The sequence below is a fragment of the Astatotilapia calliptera genome, chromosome 3 (assembly GCF_964374335.1).
Source record: "Astatotilapia calliptera chromosome 3, fAstCal68.1, whole genome shotgun sequence".
In the NCBI taxonomy this organism is placed as follows: domain Eukaryota; kingdom Metazoa; phylum Chordata; class Actinopteri; order Cichliformes; family Cichlidae; genus Astatotilapia; species Astatotilapia calliptera.
The window spans coordinates 35,637,811-35,663,569 of record NC_137424.1 but is presented as its reverse complement, the minus strand read 5'-3'; the positions used below and the strand labels follow the sequence as shown (position 1 = coordinate 35,663,569).

Below are 25,759 nucleotides of genomic sequence, written 5' to 3'. Positions count from 1 at the left end.
GCCCTTCATTAATGCATTCGCCCTTTCAGGGGTATCACCACATCAGAAACAGCTCTAAGCATCACCCTCACGAACGTTAAGTTCCCTGCCGCGGAGCATGACGCGTGGACAGGCTGCAGACCGCGTCCTTACCTTTGAAAGAGGCGAGAAAACAGCCGCACGGCACAGCAGCAGTTGCAGCAGGTTGAAATTAGGAAATCGTCTCCGTTGCCCTCTTGCTCTCATTGAGCAAAGTGTGACCGGTCTGAGCTCTCCAGCGACAGAGGAGGAGCTTTAGATTGAGGGGTGGGGTGAGTGTTGGGGAGGTGAAGAATGCGCTCACCTCTCTCCCTCAGAGCAGCAGCAGCATCTCTGCCGTCTGGGATGACAAAGAGAGAAAAAAATCTCCCAGTCGAAACGACCTCTCTAAAGTGGCAGAATATTGTGCTGGGCAGGGCTGACCACGTGAACCTGGCGGTTTATTATTAAAGCCAGGTAAGCGGCAGACAGCGCATCCGTCCCTCCGCTGATCACGCAGTGGGGGCGTTGGTGATGTTTCATTTTGAGGGAGGAGTTGCCGTGGTTACACAGCAAAGGCAGTATTTCCACTGATCCCCCTCCCCCGATGGCGGAACAGGTGGATATGCCTCAGCTTAGAAAATTTGTGTGCATGGCTGGGGTCACCTCAAGGTTACATGCGCGTGATGGATCCATTTCTTAAAGATAACCCTGGAGCCAAGCGATGCAGCACCGCTCATTTTAAAGAGCATGCTCCAGATAGAATTCAGCCTCTCTTTTTTTTAAACCCCCCCGCCCCCAAATTACACCTCTGCTCGGTTTTGGGAAGGTTTGGTTTCTTGCCAAGTGTTTAATGAGATCATTCAGGTCCGCTGTCACATCTTTCTGTTCATCGTGGAAGAGGCTCTGCCCCAGCAGCTTAGCTTGGCTTACCTCAAGATATAGAAAACAAGAGTAAAACGCAGCTGTTCTGTTTTCTTTCTTTTGCTTGTATGTTTAAACTATACCGCATGATTATTTACTGGACTGATTTGTAATAATGTGCATTTACTTCCTGGTAGAGCGCGATCAATACATCAGCCCCCAGATTAGCTACTTGATTACCTATATTATTTTTTATTGGTGGTGGGGTGTGTGTGTGTGTGGGGGGGGGGGGGGGGTGGCACTGGATAGATGACAGGGAAGAAACACCCTTCATGAGTTTTGATATTGCATATTTTGTCCGCTAGAGGGCGCTTTCTTCTGTTGGCCACAGGACAAAACACAAACAACCAGCTCATCCCAGCAGTCGGAGAAAAGGTAAAAGAGTTATCCACTTAAATAATTACATTTAGCAATTTTTTTTAAGGGAAACCTGTTAATGTATCATGTGTCTAAGAGGAGAAAAAATGGCGAATGTTTCAAATTTTCAAATCACCAAAAATCGATATCAGTCTTAAAAATCCCATATCAGCAATTGTCTACTTCCTGCAGTTTCACTAATTCATTTTCCCCTTCACATTTACTTGGCAAAGAGTTGAACAATATATTATGGATTAATCTGCACACTTAAGCCAGTTACCTTAACACCTCTTTCAATCATCACGTTTAACTACCTTTATAAAAGAAAAATAATTTCACATTCTTTAAATAGGAAATGTTTCTTTTGTGTCTTTTGGGACTTGTCTCTGTCTGTTGTAATGTTTCCAGCCCACCTGGAGGCAATGCAAACAGAAACTGAGTATAGCAGATTTAGCTCACCTGAAACCTTGGCTGATTGTGACCTACACCCATTTTCACGCCTTGGCTCATGTGATTAGGTAGAGGATCATAAGGGGGTCCTTTGTCCCTCTTCGGGGGGAAACTCCCACAGGGTTTAAATCTGGGACTCTCCACCATTTGACCCTAGAACTGAAGAAGCTTCTCGAATGAGAGGTGAAACGTCTTCAAGCAACTTAATGAAGTCCAGACGCTTTTCTTTCCAAGCTCCTTAGAGTACGATGACCTGGATGACTGAGAACCTTCACAGACGACTTCCAGTGATCGAGAGGCGAATGATTGCAAGACCTGAAAGACGACAGTGGCCAACTTTAAATCTAATATGGTCATTTTTTATAAACTTTAAAGATCACATGAGCTTTATTGGAGAGTGGCAAGTAGAGTATGTACCCCTCTACACTGAAAGGAGCCAGTTGAGGTGCTTCAGGCATCTGATTAGGATGGCTCCTGGATGCCTTCTAGGTGAGATGTTTCAGGTATCCCCAGCTGGGAGGAGACTTGGATGAGACCCAGGACATGCTGGGTGGAACATGTTTCTCTGCTGCCTATACCAGTCTCCTTTGGTGTCCCCACAGACAAGCGGATGAGCTGGAGAAGGTGGCCTGGGAGAGGGAAGTCTAGACATCTCCTCAGACTGCTGCTCTGCAGGCCAGACCCAGATAAATAGCTGAAAATGAATGAATGGATGGATGAGCGTCATATTCCAATTTGTTCATTTTTTAATATGTCAGCCCATGCCACCTCTTCATCTCACAAAACCCTGCAGTAGTACACGGGGTAGCCATGATTCCCCCTCATGTCAAATAAGTCCCCAGCTACTTAGTAGCCTGTGGGACAATTCCTGTTGGACTGACACAGACAAATAATCTTTATGCAGTGTGACAAAGTATGTGTGACACTAATGGTCTGGTGCTGTATGACAAATCACGATTCACTGACCTCATTGATTTCCCCCTCTGCTAACCTCTCTTGTACCCTGTGGCTGTTTCTTGTTACCTAACAGGAAACACACAGAGGCAGAGAGATTTAACTTACATCACATTATTGATAGCATGATCTTTTGTGACCAGTAACCATTATGGTTTTTGGTAAGGGATTTATTTGCGAAGTGAGCAGCTCTTGTACTGGTTGTTTTGTAAATCTACAAATTTATTAATAATGCAAAAACCTGTGGAGTTCCCCCTATAGCCTGGGTCCAGGTAGGTGTGAAAGTAAATCAAGAAACCTGATCTAAGTATTGATTTAATGACACCAAATGGCCAATAGCTGAGCCATTTTCATGCTTCCACACCAGCAGCACATCCTGGACTGGACAGAAACATGTTGTTTTCTCTCTCATGGATAGACATGCATGAAATGTCTCAGGAAATATCTTACATTTGCTGAAGAAGCACTGACTTGGTTTTTGCAAATTAAGTGATCAGAATTTGGTGGTCAAAGGTCTAAATGACTTTGTCCTGCAGTCTCTTGAAAAACACACTTCTCTGTTCGATTTGGCCACACTTTAATTTGGGAACACTGGTGGGAAAACATGAGCCTATTTCATTCACACTTGCAGTCCTGCTGCACATGCAGTAGAGCAGCATCACAGGTAGACACACGATGGTGCAAGTTATAAGTGAAATTAGCACCATTATTGGAAAGTTAAACAGTGATAAATATTACATATTGCATTTATACAGTATGAATGTGAACATTGTCTGAAATACAGACATATTGGATATCTTTAGTTTTAAAAACTCGCCCAACAAAAATTCAGTATCAGTCGGGCTCTACTTAAGCTATAATTGAGCCAGTGTGAGATCATGGCTGCAAACTGACTACAGATCTGGACGGACAAGTATGTGCCTGGTTACTAGATCATACAACTCAGAACAGGCTTTTTAAATGTTTTTGACTTCTTCAGGGTTGTCTCCAACACAACCATATTGTCTGTAAGCGTGTTTTTCAATTCGTCCATATTTATGCCTATCAGATGAGATCCCATCCAAGCTGTCAGCTCTTTTTCAACAATAGTCCCACAGCACACACGCAAGCCTCTCTTCTACACCCCCAGCACCGAGCGCTCACAATCTGGCTCCGTGTCGAGGATAAAAGTGATGACTGGTCACGGGTCATTTGGGTTGCGGTACAGAGGAAGGGTGATGGTGGCAGTTGTTTTGATATGTCTGAAATAGGTACTGTGACAAAAACAAATGACCCCTCCCCTCCACACCAGGCCCACCCAACCTACCCTCACTTTGGCCTGACAGCTAAATCCAAGCCTTTGTGTCCCACATTGTTGTAAGGATTTGTGGGCATTGGGGCACGGTGGGGCGGATAGATAGGGTGATGATAACCAAGCAAGTTTTTTCTGGTGAAGAGGGAAGTACAACTGACTAAAGCAAAGTACTGAGTTAGAGCTATTAAACAAGCTTTTTGCTCTTATAGCTGAGGAAAGAAGTGAAATTGGAGTCTCAAGATAAGCTTTTTCTAAAAGACTTTCTCTGGATTAGATGTCGAAAGCCCCAAATTAATAACCCCACCCATCACAACCACAAGTCTCTACAAAGAGGCTTGAACAGACCACCTGCTCCTTAGGAAAAGGTGGAAATGAGATGCTCAGGAAGTGGCAAAAATGGCAGCATAAATATATTCAAAGCTCAGCATAAAACCAAGATTGTTCCAAGATAATGTGGGCGGGACCAATTTGTCTTAAAATGAGGGGGGGGGGATTCATTTTAGCAGAAGTAGTGCAAAAGGGATTAACGAAACGATAATCCACAAGCAGGTTTGATCGCCGGGTGCTGGGCTGATTAGATGCAAGCACACACTGTGAAAGTGAAACCCTGCTTTCATGGTATATGTTAGCGCACGTTAGTCCAAAACTTTTCAAACTGGTTTGTAATTTTTGATTTCTGTATTTTCTTTTGTTTATTTATTTTTTTAAACTACTCGTTGTACTAGGATGGGGTGAAGGTGTTACATCATTAACGTGCTGATGTTTGCTAGTACCGCTGAAGTTGTGCGTGTCACTGCACTCAAACAAAACTTTCTTTGCCCTCATAAGTATAAAGCAATAGTCTTAAGTAAAGTGCAACTGAAATATATGAAATCAGAAGGTTGATTTATCCAAATAATTATTCATTAAGGAAAATATTGAATGTATACCAATCAAGTAAATGTCATTTGACCAGATTCCAATAACTTTAATGTTTTACATTGTACTTGTGTTGAAAAATCCCCTGTAAATTTACATTGAGTCAAATTGCAGTCAGCACTTTCTGCATTTTTATGAGTGTCGATTATGAGCTATTTGGAAATAAACCACAATACTGAGCAAACTGAAATCTGTTCAAATTTTTGAGACCGTAAAGCAAAACTCATTAAAGTTTATTCTGAGGGAATCGAAACACGTGCAATCCTCCCAGTATTGCTGAAACATTTCAATGAAACCTAAAGAAGTCAGCTTCCTGACCTTAAAAGTCACTGGACATGGTGCTTTCAATTCAATTTTATTTATATAGTACCCAAACAAAATAACAGTCATCTCAAAGCACTTTGTATTGTAGGGTAAAAATAATAGAGAAAACCCCAACAATCAAACAAACCCTTAGGAGCAAGCACTTGGCAACAGTGGGAAGGAAAAACACCTTTTTCACAGGAAGAAACCTTCAGCAGAACCAGGAAGTGGCAGCCATCTACCGTGACCAGTTTGGGCTGAGGAAGACAGGACAGAGGTATACTGGGGAAGAGAGCCAGACCACCCTGCTGCGTGCAACTTTTAATTATAAAACTGAAACTCTTTTAAATTAAAAACAAAACATGACCTGAACCACAGCGAAATGGCGGTTTTGTATTTTTGACCTGGTTAATCTTAACTATATTTTTATATAATTGTTCAGTACTTTGAATTTAACTAGTGTGTCCTCCAGAGTGTGTTATGGTCAAGATAGTCTGGAAAGTGACAGAGATGCTTCAAAAAGCTGAATTTCCTACGTGTGCCTTTTATGTCATTACCCTAAAGGTTCAGAGGAAACTTCAAAAAGCCCCGCACATTAACACTCGGGCTTGATTTAAAGCTACATTGTGCATTAAAGTAAGAAATACTATCATGAATGGATTTCTGTGCCGGGGTCATGAAGTCACCTGAAGCAAATCCAATCAATCTTTGCCTTTTGTGACCTTACTGTATTTAATAATGGCGGGGCAATGCTAAAGCAGAACAAGCAAGAAAAAAAATCATATCGATTTGCTCTCTTCATCCCTCATGTCACATTTCTAAAAGCAGGAGGGACAGCACGTGCGGGGTGTCCTTGTGACCTTTGGTGGTGCAACATGCCTTTCAATATTTCATGGCTTTTTTTTTTATCCATGGATGTTTGATGAGTGCCGGGTTTGAGTAAATAACAACCTGACAGTGCAGCAAATATTCTTTGGCTGTTATCTGCTATTGAGAAGCGTGGTGTGAAGGGGCACGGCATTGATACAGGGTGCGTGCTGCATTATAAGGTTAATCCTTATGTCAACAGCCCCACAGATGGACTGACCTGCTGGGCGGCAGTGAGTTTATGTTGGGTGGGGTGGGGCGGGGGGGGGATACATCAGTGCTGTCTGTCTGGTTTCGACGAGCAGGAGGTGTGGGTGAACGAGACGGGGTAAAAACCAGACAAGTGAGGGGAAAAAAAGTCAAAAAATGTTTCATGCGCCGATGTCATTAGGAAGGCGAAAGCAGAGCTGTAATCCTATTTTAATCGCAGTGGATTTATTAAACAGGAGCAGCAGGTTTAAATCTCAGCAGATTACACAGACGGCCCAAGGAGATGTGGAGAGGGGGGGTCGGAGAGGGTTGCGTAATCAAGTGCACTTAAGGTGATATGGTTCATTTTTGACAAGTCAAGACTGACGGAGGGGGGTCGGGGGGTCTTTAAAATACAGAGAAGTCACATCCTCTCAGATTGTGAGGAATCGGTTGATGTTTTGCTGGATCAACACCTACATTTCTAATGTTTTAGAATAATTACTTTTGGCGAAGTTAAGACAGAGTGCCAGCTGCAGATGTTACTAATTATTTGGACAAGTGTGCGTGAGCCTTGGTGTCCCTTGGTGTTGGTGCAAATCTCCTTGGCATCCTTTGTAGAAGACCGAAGAATGGGTTAATCCCAGGTCACGTCACATCTGGACTTAATCAAGTCGGTCCCTTAACAGATCAGGAGGAACATGCTTCGACCTTCAGAGGTCACCAGCAGTAAGAGGTTTTAGAACAATAGCAGTGTGAGAGGCTATTCTTATTAATCACACAGAAATCTTAGAGCAAATTAGACAGTTTCCCAACCTTCACAAAATACACAGGTAAAGGAACTGAAGGTGATTTTCTCCCTTAACTTACCCTTTTCAAAAATTTCACTTTAAGCATCATTGAATTGTATAGGCTGTCATTTTTATTGTAAAGAAAGGCAGAAAATATTTAAACTCATTCACCTTCAAAGACAGTACGAAATACTGCTAAACTTGGCACAAGGTCTAAGTTAAGCACCAAACTAGACAGTTCAATGCCCTTAAAATGGACTCGTAAGATGCCAGCACACTCTTCAGAGTGTTGTCGCTGAACTTTGCCTTTGCCAAATGTTTCGTGTAAAAGATTGCCAAGCTCTCCATCTGTTGGCTGAGCGCGGCAAAGCAAGCTTGGCTTGCTTGTGACAAAGCCCAACTTTTTGATAGGGAGCCATTTTGAGTCCTTTCTCTCATCTTTAGAGGTGCAGCAGGTAAGGTGTGTTGTTCAAATACCTGGACTTTTGTTTTATCACCATCTTTGCTATACGGTGATGTGATGAAGAAAGTGCACTTAGTGGAAAATGTTGACTTTTTATGACATATTTGGACAAGCCAAACCTTTTTTCCTCTTTGAAAACAGTGACTTTCACTGAAGGTAATCTAATGTTATGGAAGTGCTGACTGGCAACAACATAAAAACTGTTTTTCAGTCAACAACAAAAACACAGTGTGCAGTGGAAAAAGTAAGCAAATCTTTGACCTGAGAAACTAGTAATAATTAAATAGAAATAACTTCCTGTACGAAGTGATTCCCCAACATCTTTCATCACTGTTCAGTTGCAAGTTGTTTTCCTCTGTAAAAGGTTTACTTCTAGTCGATTAACCTCGAGGGCTCACAGACTTCAACAGGCGTTGAATGAATTGTTTCAAGCTGCCCAGACTGTGAGACATTGAAGGAATCCCCCAAAATAACAATATCCACTACCATGCTCCAAAAGGTGGGAGCTTCGTGCTTGGACACTTATCTTCATTGTAGACCGGGGGTGTTAAACATAAGGCCCGGTTGACCAGAATCGGCCCAGCAAAGAATCCAATTTGGCCAACTGGGCAGCTTTGGAAAATGTGAAGAATTGCAGAGATTTTATATTTTGACTTTATGTTTAAAACTGTAAGTTTTAAAGATTTTGCTATTGATAAAAGATTCCCTCCCACTGCTAGTACACAAAAGTGTTTAGGGGATAGATAAACTATTATATGACAGAAGAATTCCTATTTGTTTGTTTGTTTATTTTACAGTGGACTCACAATAAAAAATTAGAGAAAATTCTGTGAATTAATTAAAATTGTATATAATTTTATAATTACCGGACAGTCTGGGCATCGAACTCACAGACTTTTTACTGTAATACTAATAATTTTTTTCACCTTTATTAAACAAATAATAATAATTAGAATAATATTTATTCTAATTATTATTACGTGATGATAAATCTAATTTTTTTCTTTGTCATCCCAGCCCAGCTGGGGTCTGCTCGAACACCTCCATGATCCTCGGTTGTAGTTTAAATGATGGAAAAATAAACATATTTTTAATTTTTTTAAGTATTTTGTTTAACCTTACTGGACTTAATACACTCACCGTCTATATTACTTCCTTTTGCAATACTTTGTTCTCTCAGACGATGACTGAGCATGTCAAAGGACAGATTTTCTATTCCCAAAAACACGGTTTTTGCGTATGATCTGTCATCTGTCTACTACCATCTACTGGATAATGCGTGTATTGCATTTCCTTTAAAATTAAGTACCCTGGCTAAATAAAAGTTAGGAGAGGTCCTAAAGTCTCATGACTGTACTGTACTAGGTTACTGTGACATCAGCAGTAATTCTGAATTTCCCGGAGGAACCCACCCGAGGGATAAATAAAGTTTCATGTAATCCAATGTAATTCCACCTGTGCTTTGTTTGGACCACTCATAATATTTACTTTGAAAATGGGCTGCTGTCTCCTGCCTGTGGAAAGTAAACCAGTAGTAGACGCGAGCAGCCCCCCCCCCCCCCCCCCCCATTTATTGCTTCCAATCATATTGACATAGTAACACCTTAAAGTGTTGAGCAGAAATGTGAAAGGCTGCAAAACAGCACTAAAGTATAATATGATTAAAGACTGTCTAATTTTATATCAGCGGATTTTACTTTTCTTAAAATCTCATCATGAGGAAACGTTCATTTCAAATTATAGACATAAAGCCGTTTAAAGGACACAATAATTACATTATACTTGATGTGTAGTAACAGCAAGCCACCAGCAGGGGGCAGAAAAGCGCACATGGACGCCGTTTAACCCCCATCATCCGCCTGGCTCCTTCCTCTTCCGGTTACGGCGACAGCAGGTATGGCGGTCCCTGCTTTCCTCAGAAACATAATGAGTTTAAAATCGACTGTAATCCTACGTTTTAATAAACTAATGTGGTCTAGTTCAAGTAAATATACTACTCAGGGGAGCTCTTTGCTCTGAACTATGGGGTTATTTCATGACTTACTGGATTTTAACGACATAGTTTTTGTGTGACATGAGAAGGCCGTTCTCTTGAGTACTGAGCACAAGCCGGTGGAGGTGTTTTAGCTTTTAGTAGCGTTTAAATGCATGTTTAAAGGATAAATTGGCTGCAGACGATGTTTCTCTTAAACGAGAGTGCCGGTTTAACAAGTCCGGTCAGTGTTTACTTAGCCAACATTAAAGTAATGGAGTGGACTCTGTTAGCGGGCAGGGTTAGCATAGCAGCGGTGTGTACTACAGTTAACTGAATTTTGTTTGTTTTCAGCTTCAAGATGGTGCAGCGCCTGACTTACCGCCGTAGGTTGTCCTACAACACCGCCTCCAACAAAACCAGACTGTAAGTAAACTCTCTCCGGTTGTATTTGCTTCTATGCCTGGCTCACTGCATGTCTATCTATATAGAGCTGGTACCCTGACTATGAATACATAATGCCAGGACGGAGCTGTAGTTGTATATAGGCTAGTAGCTACTATGATACACCACATCTCCTGTGATGTTTTGCATGGTCCCTCTGAAGAAAACTAAACCACCCTCTTTTTGCTTTTGTGAAGCTCACGGACTCCTGGTAATCGTATTGTGTACCTGTACACTAAGAAGGTCGGCAAGGCCCCCAAGTCAGCATGTGGCATCTGCCCAGGAAGACTGCGTGGAGTAAGTATATCCATTGTAACATGAAGAAGGTGCTCTGTGTTTAAATTTGTGTTTCAGAACTTGTAGACTAGGACAGCAGTCCCCAACCCCCGGGCCTCGGACCAGTACCGGTCCGTGAGTCGTTTGGTACCGGGCCGCGAGAGATGAGGCTCAGGTGTGAAATGTATGGTTTTCAGCGTTATTTTGTTATCGTTTTGATCGGTTTCCTGGGTCTTTTCACATGTGTTATGAATAAATCTTATTTTTTTCGGTACCGGTACTAGTTTTATTTTGTTGTATTTATCTGCAACACCTTAAAGGCCGGTCTGTGAAAATATTGTCGGGCATAAACCGGTCCGTGGCGCAAAAAAGGTTGGAGACCGCTGGACTAGGATACTTAGCATCCCTCACTGCCAAGTGTAGATGAGGTTGATTTATAGTAAAGACAATAGTGCAGCAAGCTGTTGAAGCATCAGCGTATATTTGTTCCTCCTTTTTTTGTAAATGTACATTTTTACATTAATCCGGTGAAGTAAGCATTCTGCATTGGATTGGGGACTGGAAAGGTAGCTTGGAAAATCCTGCAGTTCCCTGCAACCACGAATGCCTTTTCTTCTGTTGCTGTGAAATCACCAGTAGAGATGTCCTGATTTTGTGTGCACATGACATCAACTTTCACAGGAGCAGAAGCTTTTCACTTGGTGCTGTTTGCTTATTCCTGAGTACTACGTTATTACTCCCTGTAACCACTGCCTAATGGCTTGTGCCAATTCCACGTTATAGACGGTGCCTTAGGTTTGTAATGGTGCCAGTGTTTCCAGTGGGTTTTTTTTTTTTTAAGTTCAGTTGATCTCAACATGCCACTTCAGGTTCAGCTAATGTTACCAGGTATATGTCATTTCTTTCAATAGGCAAATAAAAGAACATGTTGGTAATGCGCTAGTTCTCACGCTCTCTCTGCCAGGAACAAAGTGTTCGTTAGAACTGCCAAATTTAGTAAATCGTTTGTAGGTAGGTTAACGTTGAAAAGCCCACAGGCGCCACAGCTTGGAGTGGTATGGCAGCTCGAGGGATCTGGATGCGGGGTTTTGACACCCAGTTAAACTTTATTCTGTAATTCTTTTAAGTTCCTTAGTTCAAATGGGTTTTAATTCAGCTATTATAAAAGTTACAAATACCTCAAAGTGTTAACTTTGATTTCAAACTGGTCCTCTTAGTGCACATATGTGCATCATCATCTTTGCTTTGGTGGTTGTGGGTTCATAAGGAGAATTAAGGACATTTCAGTGTATTAATAAGTAGTTTTTACACTTGAAAGTGCAAATACGTTGAGAAAGGACATTATTAATAAGTGTGTGTACACATAGAAACATGGTTGTTTTAGGGTTGTTCCTGGGTGATTACGCTAACGACTCTAAGGGGGGGGGGGTGTTATTGTTTTAATAGAGGTCTGACCATTTGATAAGCTGCTCACTACTCTTGAGTACATTAAATGTACACTTTTGATAAAACCTTTGAGTTTTCTCAATGCAAGAAACTTGCTGGTGTTTAAGCTAGCTGTGGTTGTTCTTCAGATAACTATGAGATCTTTCTATGGTCATATTAAAAACATCACTGCAGTGACCATCATTTGTAGAGCAGTATATATATATATATAAATCCACCTTCCTCCAGTTCACCCCTACAGCTTTGTGTCATCAGCACTGTGTGATCCACTGCAGGCAGGTCTGAATCCAGGGAAGCACGGCAGCGTGCTTTTATAAAGTGAGCTTATAAAATTGCTCAACTGCCTTGAGCCCAGCTTTTTCTAGGTTGTGCTGCTGAAAGTGTCACTCTGCAGTTGCTTGTTCCTCCATTGTTCTCAACATCCATATCTGTGTTCTTACAGATTCGCGCTGTTAGACCTCAAGTTTTGATGAGGCTCTCCAAGACCAAGAAGCACGTTAGCAGGGCCTACGGAGGATCCATGTGCGCCAAGTGTGTGCGTGACAGGTAAAAGATGCACTTCCCTTCATCTTCTGATGCTTGTTACTGAGAAAATAGATTGATACAGGCATCAAACTTTAATTTGAAAGCACTAAAATACAAACTTGTTAGGTATGCTGTGATCAGCTAATTCATTATGTTAATTGATCTCCTTTGTTTTTTATTATTAGGATCAAGCGTGCCTTCCTGATTGAGGAGCAGAAGATCGTTGTCAAGGTGCTCAAGGCACAGGCACAGAGCCAGAAGTCAAAGTAAACTGTGTATTTGTATTGCCACAATAAAAAAATGTCAAACAAATCCACTACATGTTGTGAGTCGCAGCATTTTTTTTTTCTTTTATTGAAATTGCTGAACAGTCTGTGTGTTTGGGGTCTATTTCAAAGATTTGTTTTTTTTTCCTCTGGTCTTGTGCCAGGTCCCTGGTTAAAGGGGGACCTCACACATGCAGAGCTATCTGTTGTGTTGATCCCTCAGGATTAAGGAAGCAACTGGAAATAAATTTTTGCATACATGTTTAACAAATGCAAAATTATCACTAAAGATGTTACAATAACATGTTTGGACAGCAGGACTGTTACAGGGAGTCTTCAAAAATGTCTGGACTGTGAGAAGAAAAGCGTGCACCTAGGATCAAACTGCAGTACCTTTTTTTTTTTTTTTTTTTTTTTTGCCTTCTGTTTCATTTGGGGTGCTAGCAGGTTCAGATCTTGGTTGTGTTCATGGGGCCCTTTGTGACATGTTTTGCAGTGTCTAAAGGTTCAGTTCTGCTGAAGAAGACATTTGCTATGATAGGGTACTTCATGTCCAAGCATAACATACAGCTGTGTTTTTGAGGTATTTGAGTTTCCTGTGCATTATGTGAGCGATCAGTAGTTGATCGCAAGTAAATGGAACAGAAAACTACACTTATTTTTTTTTTTTTTTAGGCTTGTGAAACACCTGTGCCCTAAAGTAAGTATTATGACCATGTAATTGACTAAAAGTCACTAAAGCTTTAAAATAGATGCTATGGAGTAGGCGTACCAACTACATTTCAGAGTACCAAAATGAAATATTTCATTAAATGTGGTTTCTTTCAACCATTGGTCCAATTCACTGATACAGAAGTGTTTAAGCCACCAAGGATGCTAATCAGATGTGTGACTGTTTAAAAGCAACAATCCAAGGTATCACTCAAGAACTCCTTTGGTGGCAGTCATAGTAAAACAAATGTATATTGTGGCATTATGCATGTGTATCTTGAATGGATGCTTGGTCTTGTAACACCAAACAAATTAATAACTCGTCCTCTGCTGTGTCCTCCAATGAAGGCACTCGAAATGATTAAATGCCTGGATGAATAAGGACCATTAAAGCATGATCATGTTGACTTTCGCAGTGAAGGGGAAAAAACATAAGAATAGAATAGATGAGTATATCCCTTTATTGTCATTGTACATGCACAACGAAATTGTAGGTGCTCCACACCACAACTGCGCTGGAATAAAAAAAAAAGAAAAGAAGAAGCTAAAACTTTAACTAATGAAAATAATGAAATATTTAAATGCAGTGAAGTGTCAATAAAAATGAATGAAACTGGTTACATAGGAGCGTTTTGGGTGGTAAGGTTTCATTCAACAAAGCTGTGCACTTAAATAAACCCTCTAAAAGATTACTGTCTCTTTAAGAAACGAAACCTTACCCAACATATATATATATTTTATTGATTGATTCTTAAATAAAATCGGGTTAATGTACCTATAAATGCAATATGTTTTTAATGCTAGTAGTAAATGACAAAAAAAATCCCTTTAAAAAATATTAACGCCTAGTTGGCTGAAAAAAAATGTACTTCCGGGACACGTCAACCGAGTGTTTGCGCCTGCGCATTCAGCGGCGGAGAGGTCCTCTACTGTGGTGACTGGAAATATTTTCATACACCATGGAGACTTTATACAGTATACCTTTTGCTGTGCTTGAATGTCCAAACATAAAACTGAAGAAACCGTCATGGCTGCACATGCCGTCGGCCATGACTGTCTATGCGATCGTTATTGTGTCCTACTTTCTCATCACTGGAGGTAAATGCTAAGCTAACGTAAAAGCCTGAAGGCTAGCCAGATAATTCTGTGTTGCATTTGATGTTATCAGTGTAGTATTTAATGCCAATACTCAGTTACGTGCTTTTGTTGCGTTGTTAGATTTGCGGGGTTTTGTTGCGCTTGTAAACCAGCGTGTAATACATCACAAAACAATATAAGAGAATAGAGGGCTAACAAACTAGCCTACCTTAAACTAACTGAATATCTGTAGTTTACTTTGTCTTTATCTTGCTGTAGTTGTTGTTGATCACTGATGTTATGGTGATTATCACCTCTCTGTTCAGTCAGCGCTCTCACTGCTCAGACTTTACCTTAAACTTAATTAATTATGAATTCAACCTTTTTTTTTTCCTCCATTCACTGCACAGGTATCATCTACGACGTCATCGTAGAGCCACCGAGTGTGGGTTCAATGACTGATGAGCATGGACACCAGAGACCGGTTGCCTTCTTGGCCTACAGGTGCGTGTAAGATTTTTGGAATTAAAACACAGTCTAAAGATTTGAAGCTGAATCCTATTGATGTGTTTTCCAGAGTAAACGGTCAGTACATTATGGAAGGACTAGCATCCAGCTTCCTGTTCACAATGGGAGGCCTGGGCTTTATAATTCTGGACCGCTCCAATGCACCCAACATTCCCAAACTCAACCGCTTCCTGCTGCTTTTCATTGGATTTGTCAGCGTGCTCCTCAGCTTCTTCATGGCCCGAGTGTTCATGCGCATGAAGCTGCCGTAAGTCGAAGCTTGAATCTATCGAATCCAGACCCACGTGTCAGATACTTGATATCCAATCTGAGCTTACAAAGCTGTCTAAAGGGGAGACTGAGTCGTTGATTGTACTTCTTTGTAGCTGTTGTCTAATTTGTGCTAATTTGTCTTTTCAGGGGATATCTCATGGGCTAGACTTGCAATAAGCAAATTCAAATGAAGAGGATATTAATTATGTGGAAAACTTACATGCAGTTCTGTTTGTGGATACAGCCAACCCTTCATCGACAACCATTAAGGACTGAAAGCACTGACCTTGCTCAAGAAATTAGACCAAACTACACTGACACACTGGTTTTGTCTTTGTTTTGTAACTTCCTTTCCCACTTTCTCTTAACCTCCTATGAAGCTGGTGGAGCAGAAGGTCTTTAGCAGCTTAAATTCAACACTCTGCCACCTGAACATGTCGTGCAGGCACAGCATCATTAATGATTTTGCCATGTTGATAAAGCCAGCATGTTCTGAGGAGTAGGAGAAATGAACCTAGAGAAGGAAGAAGGGAGAGGAAGCTGCCAAACATTGATGGGACAAAATCACCAATTTCTAATTAGGACTTGCACTGTGTGAACCACTTACATGGGTGCCTGAGTGATATTACACATGTACGTTTTTGTATAGAAAACTATGAACCTTGAAACCCTTGAACCTGTCACAGTTGCATTTTTGTACAAGATGGTGAAATAAACTGTCCTTTTCACACCTTCTCATGGTTGTTATGTGCTGTTGAAGTAGGTTTAATAGGACAAAGCATTGTTTAAAATCACATTCATCCAGATTCTGAATTTCTTTGATTTGATTTCTACTTAATGTAAATGATTAAATAGAAAATTAATGCTCAGAATTTTTGAGAAGATTGTTAAACTCAAGTTTACATCAGCAGCCAAACAATGTGGCGTCTTTGCATATGCAGTGTTTAGGAGATATGACACATTTCATTTTCCCTCCAGAAGATGGCATCACAGGATCATCAGGTAATGGTGTTTCCTGGACTTATGTTTGTGTATATTTAGAAGGGACAAAGCATATTAATTAACATGAGTGCTTAAATTTGTCATATAAATATTCCAGATTTAGCCATACATGTTAATTTTCATCTGCAGTCAATGGAGTAGGACAGAGGTAGTAACAAGACAGTCATACAAGAAACATCTGAGCATTTGCACAGCATTTACAGTTCAGTTACTTCTCTGTAAAAACATGTAATGGCCTTTGCAAGGCCGTATTTTTAATGCTAAAGGCACACAAAGATACTGATGCATATTTTCAGATCTACATGTTTAGATTGATCCATTTATGATTCCCTGATATCGTGAATAAGGCTCTTGTACCCTGCTAAGTCACATAATAAGGTACATTTTTATGCAGCTAGCTAAAAACATGCTATTATGCAAATATTAAAAAAATACCTGAGAAGACAATCTAATTAATATGCAGTATATTATCAATATAAAAACATTTATCATCAAATTACGGCCCTTTAACTCTAGAGATGTGCCACCTGTGTCGGTTCTTGTGTTTGTTCACAGGCGGCTTTATGTCCTGAGGCGTTTGCTTTGTTTGGTTTGTTGAGGAGACCCTTGACGGCTTCCTTTGCTGTGTAGCACGCCACTGTGCCCGTTTTCATCAGTCAGCAGCTTCACGTAAAAATTGTAAAGAAATAAAGTCAAAATGAAAACCGGTGACAGCAAAATCATGAACACTTTCATTAAAAAAATACTTTTTGATAATCAGCAAAGTCAAACTTACGTTCCTTTTATTGCTTTCATTTTCTACAGCCAGTGTGTTGTTCAGCTTCAGGTCCAATGCTTCCTCCAGTTCTGGAAACAAACATAATAAAACACACTGTATGATTAAGAGTTTACTTATACACTTTGACCCTTTCTAGTAGTACACAAGCCACAAAGGGGGGGAAAAGGAAATACCTGTGAGAATGACATCGATTTTCTCCACGACCAGCTCAGCATCTTCTGTAGTGAAGCACATTGGGGGCTTGAACTTGAGCACGTTGCGATGAGGTCCGTCAGCACTGAGAAGAATGTGCTGTTCCTTTAGCCTGGGAGAAGTTATCAACCTTTTAGCACTCTGTTGCTGTTGACTGCACATATTCTCACTTAAAGCAGTAGAATAGAAATCAAGTGAAAACAAAAGTGAACTGTTTATTCATACATCTTCTTAACCACTTCTCCAGCTTAGGGTTGATTGAGGGAGATCACCAGACAGACAGAGAACCACACACCCTCAGTCTCATAGGCACACCTATTGCTATTTAACCTACTGAGCATGTCTCTGGACTACGGAAAGAAGCCAAACCAGCTGGAGTGAAACCAAACAAGGCACAGGGAAAAGATGCACAGTCCACACAGAAATGCTGCAGCTAAGCATCAGATTTGAACCCAGAACCTTTTTGTTGTGAGGCAGCAGTGCTAACCACTGCACTCCACTGCCCAAAGATGAATCAGTGAGTGAAAACAAAAACAAAAAGTTGCAAACAGAACACAAACCTGACTGACAAACTTCCAACTCACACCGCTGACACACCTCCAATATTGTACACTTTATAGGTCTCTAAAACAGTGCAATTTTTTATTGCACTGTTTTTTTAATGCTTAATCAGCATTTTTTAATGCTGATGCACTGACGCACAGACACCTTGAGGTGCCGTGTGACAGGAGTAGCATTATTTGATGTCCATGTATGATTGCAACCTCAGTCATGTGAAAGCCAAGTTTGCGTGTTAATGAGGCCTTACACGCTTGTGTCTCATTAATAAACGCAGCTTTCAAGCTGACAGGAAGAACAAAATAGTCCTCGTGGAGCTCAGTGCCGTTTGTGTGAACTCAGATTGTTACAGTGGTTTATTATGCAGTGCTTTCACACATGGGTACATTGTGTAAAGGATTATTCATTAAGAGAGCCAGAGGAGGAGGTGATAATAGACTGTTACTGTCACTTATACATGTAAGCAATGCAGGTTTTATTATCGCTCTTTATTTTTAATTCTTACTTAGGTTCATAAGTCTTGTTTTGTTGTGTGATATACTGTATGATTGGACTGCAGAAGCATAACCACTGAAAACCATCCTCAGTACAGAATAATATAAGCAGTCTGTTTGATTATATAATATGGTATTGCTGATTACTCACATACTTTAATCTGAGTAATCCCGTCTGGACTACTGTAATTCACTTTATGTGGGGGTCAGTCAGTGGTTGGTCTTACGTCTGCAGCTGCACGACTGTTAACAGGAACTCGTAAAAGAGAGAATATGACCTCTGTGCTGGCCTCACTGCACTGGCTGCCTGTGTCTTTCAGAGTTCATTTTTTGTGAAACCATTTGTTTTTAAATGGTTTCACGATCTTGCCCCGCCTTACCTCTCTGAGCTTCTTCATCCCTACACACCCTGTTGGTCTCTTAGGTCAGCTGACCAGCTGCTCCTGGCAGTACTGAGACCTAGGACAGCGGTCCCCAACCTTATATGCGCCACAGACCGGTTTATGTCTGACAATATTTTCACCGACCAGACTTTAAGGTGTCGTGGATAAATACGACAAAATAAAACCAGTGCCAGTACCAAAAAAAAAGAAGATTTGCTCATAACACACGGGAAAAGACCCAGGGAAACAAAGTTAATGATAAAAACGATAAAGAAAATAACAATAACACCATTGAAAACCATAAATTTCACACCAGTGCCTCAACTCTCACAGCCCGGTACTGGTGCATGTCCCCAGGGTTGAGAGGCCCCTTAACTTAAACACGACTTAAAACCCATTTTTATTCTTTGGCTTTAGGTAAAACTTAGTTTCTCTTGTAATTAAATTAATTATTAAAAAAACTAATGAATTGTTTTACTTTTTTTTATTTGGCTTTTATTTATATCTTATTTTATTATTTAGTTCCAATGTACAGCACTTTGTGTCAGCTGTGGTTGTTTTAAAGTGCTATATAAATAAAGTTTATGATCATGATGATGAGTTTCCACATTTAAACTTACCTATATATGACTTCCTGTGCCTCTGCTGTGGCAGGAGTGAGCTTCAGCCTGTCCCTGACGAGCTCCACGCCTACAAAGAGACCACGACCCCTGCAGGATGTGACACCATCAGGGTTTGTAAGGTATTAATTTTGCATGTATTTTTATTTCTAAATAATTTTCAGAGCAACACTTCCCTGTGAAGTCACTAGGTTGCACGTTTAGCCAGGATTTATAGGAACACAGCATAGGGTGGTGTTAAAGACTGCTAAAGGATTAGTTCTAAAGTACGTGGACAGCTTATCTGATGTTGCACTGTGTCACATGCTGTGTAAGCGCACCTGATATCTCCGATCAGCAGGTGCTTCTCTTTCTGCTTCTCCAGCAGACTGGTGAGGTATTGCCCCACACGCAGTGCGTTGCCCTGCAGATCCTCTTTCTCAATCACGTCTAGGACGGCCAGACCGATGGCACACGACACTGGATTACCACCAAACTGAGGCCACAGATAAGCAACACACAGAGGAAAGATGACACCGAGATCAAGTTCACATTTCCCATCAATCTGAAGATCTGCTACACCCTACTCTCCATAAAGGTTTCATACAGTATGTTAAACACATACCTGTCTAGATAGCACATGAGCAGTGATTTATTTATTTTTTAATGTATGTCTGGTAACAAAAGAGAAACTCATTTTCTGATGAAAATACATCCTAGTTTTGTTTTTTTTCATGGGAAATAATTACAAATCAAGACTCAATGAGAAAAACAGGCTGGCTTGAATGCAGCATATTTCCACAACATGGGAAAAACAGATGTGTGGATGTGCTTGGAAGCTCTGGACAAAAACACAGAAGATGAGGACAGGTCAGCAGCAATTCTGGTGAACTTGGGAGGGAAAGCAAATGTCATGTAATGCAATCTTTTTGTGCTTTTATGTTAAAACATGTATGCAACTTTTTAAATAGCTTTCATTTATTATCACTTGCACAGATGTTCATGCATAAGACTCTTACTGTATTGAAGTACTCCATTCCAGATGACATGAAGGCCTCTGCCACCTCTTTGGTCGTGACCACACATGACATGGGGTGGCCGTTGCCAATGGGTTTTCCCATCGTGACAATGTCGGGCACAAAGTCCTCTCCCTGAAGCTGGAAGGCCCAGAAGTGGGAGCCTACTCTCCCAAAGCCCACTTGGACTTCATCTGCGATAAAAACGCCCCCCGCTTCACGGACGTGCCTGTAGAGGGGCAGAGTAATCAGCGTGGGCAGGGGTAGACTCAGGTTGTCAGGAGTGTGATTTCTTGGGTACATACTGTGCCACTTGCTGGAAGTAACCCACAGGGGGAATGACCTGCCCACCACAGCTCTGCAGTGACTCAGCAATAAAAGCAGCAATCTGCACAAGAGAACAAACATATCCAGATAAAGCCAGACGGATAAACAGAAAACAAGTGGATGTATCCTGTCATCTTTGACCCTGAGCTCTTCCCTTTACAGTTGGCTGTTCAAAACAAGAGAGAGGAGGTAGTTACAGGTCCATGTGGACAAAAATGAACAACTCTTAACAGTCTGCTGAGAATCATTCTTAGTCATCTGCTGTGTCCTTGCTTAGTGTCATGGTCCTGTAATCACACTATAGCATTTGAATACTGGCTCTATAACAATGCACAGCTTTCACGCTTTTCCTGGGATTGCTAGCTTCTTCTCATTAACTGTACCTTGCCTCCTTTCTTGTGAGCTTTGTTTATTATATCTTTGACTTCATCTGCATACGCGGAGGCAGGATCAGGGTGGTCTGCTCTGTGTTTCCCTCTGTACACATCTGGACTGGAAGCCTGCAGGAGACAAGAAATGGTTAAATATTACAAAGGTATTCACAAATCCAACTGGATTCTTAATGGGTTTTAAGTAAACCTAACATGTGGCTGAATTACGTATTATATTAAAAAAAGTTTAGATAAAAGTGGATAAGCAGCTCTTTATGTGAGTGAAGGAATACTGTCTATATCTATATATGAATTTATTTTTATTTTATTTTTCTGTGTTGCATTTTATACATTGCCTCTGTCAGCTGCACATGGAGATCAGTGTTATTCAGATCGCTGGAGAACTCATTTCCTACTAAACCAAGCGATTTGTTCCTTTCCTTCTTTTTCATCTGGAGTTTTAGCTGAAATATGAGGGAAACCCCATTCCACAATTCCCAGAATGCACCACAGCAGCACACAGTACAGCCCTTAAATTCATTGTGGTACTTTAGGTGTAATTTATCCCTAAAGTTCTCATTAAATGATGAAAAAGACATAATTTTGTATTATTTACTATGTTTAATGTTTGTTTTTTTTTAACCGAAAATCTTGAAACAAATTCTAGTTTCAGAAACTGTAAATTATTTCACGATTTTAGGTCACAGTGCACTGGATGTCTTGTTGTAAAAGTAAAAAAAAACCCATTTTTGAGCTTTAATTTTCCAAACAGAAACTCCAAAAGACCCTCAAAAAAGGAAAAGACCACAATAATCTAACAGTCTGGAGATAAAATTACCTCTTTGTGGGGATTTTAATCTTTCTCCTGAGTACCATTGTAGGATTTTTGGTTAATAATCTCCTTTTTTTGTTTGCCATTCTTCTCACTGTCTGTGTTCCTCAACATATGCCTCTGACAGCAAGCTGCTCTCTTTCAGAGCCACTTACATTACACCCTGTTGAATCTGCAGAAAAAGACCCCTTTCATTCTATTTCTCTGTCTCATTCTGTGTCTCTTTTATCTACACATATGCACACGCATGCATGGTGCACACTCAGTAGGCTGCCAAAGCCCAGCGGAGCAAGTTGAGTTATGGTGTTTTAATAGTGTGCACGCAGGCAGCCGGGGAGAGAAAAAGCACTCACCACATGGACAAATTGATTCTGCTCAGTATCTGACAGCTGGTGGAACTTATATGGACTGATGTCAATGAGCGATGAGACGTGGCCATGGTACGCACTGCAAACAAAGAAAACTGTGGGCCAAAGCAGTAAATTCTATTAAAACACTGACACATGAAGACCCAGCTCCTTTCGCCACACGGCGCTACAAACCACTAACTAGTAAGACTTTTACCAGCTCATTATCACTGTTGTTTTCATTCGCCAGGTTTTTTTCTGTAGAATGACTGGTTGACGGCAGCACTTACTTTTCCAAAGTGATGATATCTTTGTGGCCTGTGTATTGCCGTGCTAGTCGGAGAGCCAGGTCGTTGGCTTCGGAGCTGAAGTTCAAACAGGCAAGGGTTACTTTGAGTTACTCAGTCACCACAAAATACACAGGTGAAACCACTGATATCACTTGAACGTCAGAGGGAGTTTGCTGTTTCAGTTCCCACCGTGGGGGCCATGCAAGGCTAATTGTAAAAACTTAGTGGGGCTTCTTTACCTCTCTATGAAATCACATGAAGACATTTTTACTAATTCAAGGGTCTTTGCCCCATTTGTCTGTTATTTTAAAGGCTTGGTGCCTCTGGTTTTATTAAACTTTTTGTTGCTAATGCACAACCAAGTCCTGCAGTGGTACTTCTGAGTAAAAAAAAAATCATAAAATATGTATGTGGGGTAATCAAGTTAGTTTTTAACTGTTGCAAATCTGCAACGCCTGCCTTGAGAGGGTTAAAGAGCTCTCCACTCCTAAACTAAGGAAGACAAACCATAAATTCAGAAATGTCTTCAGTGGACACAGGTGTACTTTTGTACTACTGCACACACCTTAATAAGGCCTGTGTTATGCCAGATTTATATCAGGTAAGCTTTCTCGAAGCATTTATATCCCCATCGTAGCGATAAATACTGTCTGAGGGTATATGGATTACTATCTACAATGTTATTGCCCCGGAGCAGATAATTCTTCTCCTGAACTGGGGCAAAGGGTGTAAATAGGGCACCCGGAACCTTTTTATTTTCTCGACTTTCAGTCAGCTGTTAAGCAGACTAACAATAGTCTGCTTAATGTAGCGTACACATCAGAAATCTAGACAAACAACAGGTTATGAAACCGTGCAATCTGATCCTCAGCATTTGGGGTATTCCTCCACTCATACAGGCTTCTATATTCCTTGAATGCTGACAGGACTGTATGATTGCACTGCAGTCTTTTTTACAGGGTTTTGAGCTTCTCTGTAATTTGAGGACACAGCAGGACTTTTATGGCTCATGTTCACACCAGGCATAATCATCAAAGTAAATTTAGGTCTCCCATCATCTGCCTCCTCTATCCTCCCCACAGTGATCCACACCCAAGTAAAAAAACACACCTGGCTTATCTTCCATCATGCTGCCTTTTGTTGTTTAGTGAAAACATGTAAACATACCCGGAGTTGACAAAGTAGCAAACAGCCAGCTTGTCAGGCAGCGTGGCCTGCAGCCTCTGGGCATACAGGACAAGGTTGTCGTGCAGGAAGCGCGAGTTAGTGTTGAGTAGTTCCATTTGCTGAGCTCCTGCCTTCACCACATCAGGATGACAGTGGCCCACTGAGAAAAGGAAGATTGAATTAGAGTTCCTGGTTATAGGTCTATATGTAATAATAAACTTCTTGTTTTGCTGTTGTGGTGTGACACCATCACAGGGATAAAAAGTGGTACTTCAGCGCTGGCTGCTTTCTTTCAGTGTACTTTGTGTATATACACTAGTGCATGTGTGTTTACCATGAGCCACATTGTTGATGCAGTCCAGGTAGTGCTGTCCTTTCTCATCATACATATACTGGCCTTTGGCTCCCACAATCTTGATTGGGTCATGGCTGAAAAAAATCTTACAAGATGGCCTGCAGCAGAGAAAAAACAGAATAGTGACATGTGTAGGAGCGTGCTGGGGCAGCTGTAGGTTTTCATGTTGTGATAAAAAGATTATGAGTCATGGACACAACAGTGAAATTCCTAAGAGACACACAAAGGAACTACTACTCATTCCAGTTATTGTATATTGTATTATATTAATGTATGTAATATACATATTAAAAGTCAAATAGTAGGATACATTTAAACACCCACAAATATATACAATAGCTAAAATGTCACAGATATTCTCGAAATTAAACTTTTTAATTGTTTTTCTAGTATCTTACACTTTTTGACCACTGCCACATTAATTTGGAGTCCTGCTTTTGTCAAATGAGAGCAATTATCTCACCCAATATATTTTTTCCTCAGGTCTATAGTCTCCTTTTTCTCAAATCTCTCAGCGGACATCTTGATGTAGTCCAGCTGGACGAAGCTCGACGAACATCTGCTCGAGCCGACAGAGCCCCGCTTTATACGCGCGCAAGTGCACTACTGTACCGCAGCTGGCGCGGCGCTCGCGCTGCAGAGCTGTATGGAAACTGAAAGTGGTCAAAAATGCTCAAACTTCGCAAGCTAGCCTACACTTTCACGGGTAAAAGTTTCAAGCATTAAAAAAACAAACAAACACACACAATCTGTAAACAACATACCGTCTTGAAAGCCTCAGGCTGAACCGTTTCTGCAAAGACCAGGATGAAAACAACACACCTGTTTTTACTTCTTTTGAATTGAGAAATAATACCTTCAAATACATGGATAAAAATATACTCATGGGCAATTCTGAATGTGCATACATAAAATAATATAGACAAACTAATTTTTTTAAATGCACTAGAGGTAAGGTGTCAGGTATACAGGGAGTGCAGAATTATTAGGCAAGTTGTATTTTTGAGGAATAATGTTATTATTGAACAACAACCATGTTCTCAATGAACCCAAAAAACTCATTAATATCAAAGCCGAATGTTCTTGGAAGTAGTTTTTAGTTTGTTTTTAGTTTTAGCTATTTTAGGGGGATATCTGTGTGTGCAGGTGACTATTACTGTGCATAATTATTAGGCAACTTAACAAAAAACAAATATATACCCATTTCAATTATTTATTTTTACCAGTGAAACCAATATAACATCTCCACATTCACAAATATACATTTCTGAGATTCAAAAACAAAACAAAAACAAATCAGCGACCAATATAGCCACCTTTCTTTGCAAGGACACTCAAAAGCCTGCCATCCATGGATTCTGTCAGTGTTTGGATCTGTTCACCATCAACATTGCGTGCAGCAGCAACCACAGCCTCCCAGACACTGTTCAGAGAGGTGTACTGTTTTCCCTCCTTGTAAATCTCACATTTGATGATGGACCACAGGTTCTCAATGGGGTTCAGATCAGGTGAACAAGGTGGCCATGTCATTAGTTTTTCTTCTTTTATACCCTTTCTTGTCAGCCACGCTGTGGAGTACTTGGACACGTGTGATGGAGCATTGTCCTGCATGAAAATCATGTTTTTCTTGAAGGATGCAGACTTCTTCCTGTACCACTGCTTGAAGAAGGTGTCTTCCAGAAACTGGCAGTAGGACTGGGAGTTGAGCTTGACTCCATCCTCAACCCGAAAAGGCCCCACAAGCTCATCTTTGATGATACCAGCCCAAACCAGTACTCCACCTCCACCTTGCTGGCGTCTGAGTCGGACTGGAGCTCTCTGCCCTTTACCAATCCAGCCACGGGCCCATCCATCTGGCCCATCAAGACTCACTCTCATTTCATCAGTCCATAAAACCTTAGAAAAACCAGTCTTGAGATATTTCTTGGCCCAGTCTTGACGTTTCAGCTTGTGTGTCTTGTTCAGTGGTGGTCGTCTTTCAGCCTTTCTTACCTTGGCCATGTCTCTGAGTATTGCACACCTTGTGCTTTTGGGCACTCCAGTG

At 40.9% G+C, this 25,759-nt stretch overlaps 4 protein-coding genes across 17 annotated transcripts in view; 2 read left to right on the top strand and 2 right to left on the bottom strand.

Annotated features, from left to right (window-relative positions):
• The window catches only part of LOC113018628 (sodium/potassium/calcium exchanger 2), a 48,996-nt gene extending 48,398 nt beyond the window's left edge, over positions 1–598 (bottom strand). For 4 of the 11 annotated variants that reach the window (XM_080298339.1, XM_080298335.1, XM_080298337.1 and 1 more), the window contains exon 1: positions 133–592. The gene's annotated coding sequence lies outside the window, so the exon portion shown is untranslated. Of the gene's footprint in view, positions 1–132 lie in introns of all 11 variants that reach the window. The other 7 variants (XM_080298334.1, XM_080298333.1, XM_080298340.1 and 4 more) reach the window with 5 other exon arrangements.
• Positions 362–12,486, top strand: rpl34 (ribosomal protein L34). 3 transcript variants are annotated; one of them, XM_080298346.1, is made up of 6 exons: positions 362–474; positions 1,227–1,296; positions 9,834–9,905; positions 10,121–10,220; positions 12,088–12,191; positions 12,356–12,486. In XM_080298346.1, exons 3-6 carry the CDS (start codon positions 9,841–9,843, stop codon positions 12,438–12,440), a joined length of 354 nt encoding a protein of 117 aa, XP_080154472.1. In that variant the 5' UTR covers positions 362–474; positions 1,227–1,296; positions 9,834–9,840; the 3' UTR covers positions 12,441–12,486. The 3 variants fall into 3 exon arrangements, with proteins under 3 accessions (XP_080154472.1, XP_026017604.1, XP_080154471.1); XM_026161819.2 differs by lacking the exons at positions 362–474; positions 1,227–1,296 and adding an exon at positions 9,306–9,401; XM_080298345.1 differs by lacking the exons at positions 362–474; positions 1,227–1,296 and adding an exon at positions 9,382–9,723.
• A 1,449-nt stretch (positions 12,487–13,935) lies between these two features.
• ostc (oligosaccharyltransferase complex subunit) lies at positions 13,936–15,739 on the top strand. The gene is made up of 4 exons (XM_026161810.2): positions 13,936–14,245; positions 14,635–14,728; positions 14,802–14,999; positions 15,152–15,739. Exons 1-4 carry the CDS (start codon positions 14,107–14,109, stop codon positions 15,168–15,170), a joined length of 450 nt encoding a protein of 149 aa, XP_026017595.1. The 5' UTR covers positions 13,936–14,106; the 3' UTR covers positions 15,171–15,739.
• etnppl (ethanolamine-phosphate phospho-lyase) lies at positions 15,164–24,332 on the bottom strand. Of its 2 annotated transcripts, none has more exons than XM_080298344.1 (13): positions 24,179–24,332; positions 23,695–23,813; positions 23,361–23,520; positions 22,194–22,268; positions 21,910–22,003; positions 20,737–20,853; positions 20,332–20,414; positions 20,030–20,255; positions 19,352–19,506; positions 19,032–19,121; positions 16,958–17,088; positions 16,782–16,852; positions 15,164–16,643 (listed from the first exon to the last, which is right to left on the bottom strand). In XM_080298344.1, the coding sequence occupies exons 1-13, from the start codon at positions 24,235–24,237 to the stop codon at positions 16,503–16,505; spliced, it is 1,521 nt and encodes a 506-aa protein (XP_080154470.1). In that variant the 5' UTR covers positions 24,238–24,332; the 3' UTR covers positions 15,164–16,502. The 2 variants fall into 2 exon arrangements, with proteins under 2 accessions (XP_080154470.1, XP_026017594.2); XM_026161809.2 differs by having other exon boundaries at positions 15,164–16,669; positions 24,179–24,331.
• Between the last annotated feature and the right edge of the window lie 1,427 nt (positions 24,333–25,759).

Excerpts from the sequence above, each read along its gene's own strand:
- rpl34 (XM_080298346.1), top strand. The coding sequence starts at position 9,841 with ATGGTGCAGCGCCTGACTTACCGCCGTAGGTTGTCCTACAACACCGCC. Across the intron at positions 9,906-10,120 it reads GCCTCCAACAAAACCAGACT|CTCACGGACTCCTGGTAATC; the intron begins GTAAGTAAACTC and ends GCTTTTGTGAAG. Across the intron at positions 10,221-12,087 it reads GCCCAGGAAGACTGCGTGGA|ATTCGCGCTGTTAGACCTCA; the intron begins GTAAGTATATCC and ends GTGTTCTTACAG.
- ostc (XM_026161810.2), top strand. The coding sequence starts at position 14,107 with ATGGAGACTTTATACAGTATACCTTTTGCTGTGCTTGAATGTCCAAAC. Across the intron at positions 14,246-14,634 it reads CTACTTTCTCATCACTGGAG|GTATCATCTACGACGTCATC; the intron begins GTAAATGCTAAG and ends TTCACTGCACAG. Across the intron at positions 14,729-14,801 it reads GTTGCCTTCTTGGCCTACAG|AGTAAACGGTCAGTACATTA; the intron begins GTGCGTGTAAGA and ends TGTGTTTTCCAG.
- etnppl (XM_080298344.1), bottom strand. The coding sequence starts at position 24,237 with ATGTCCGCTGAGAGATTTGAGAAAAAGGAGACTATAGACCTGAGGAAA. Across the intron at positions 19,507-20,029 it reads GAATGGAGTACTTCAATACA|TTTGGTGGTAATCCAGTGTC; the intron begins GTAAGAGTCTTA and ends CTGTGGCCTCAG. Across the intron at positions 16,644-16,781 it reads ATGAAAGCAATAAAAGGAAC|TGGCGTGCTACACAGCAAAG; the intron begins GTAAGTTTGACT and ends AAACGGGCACAG.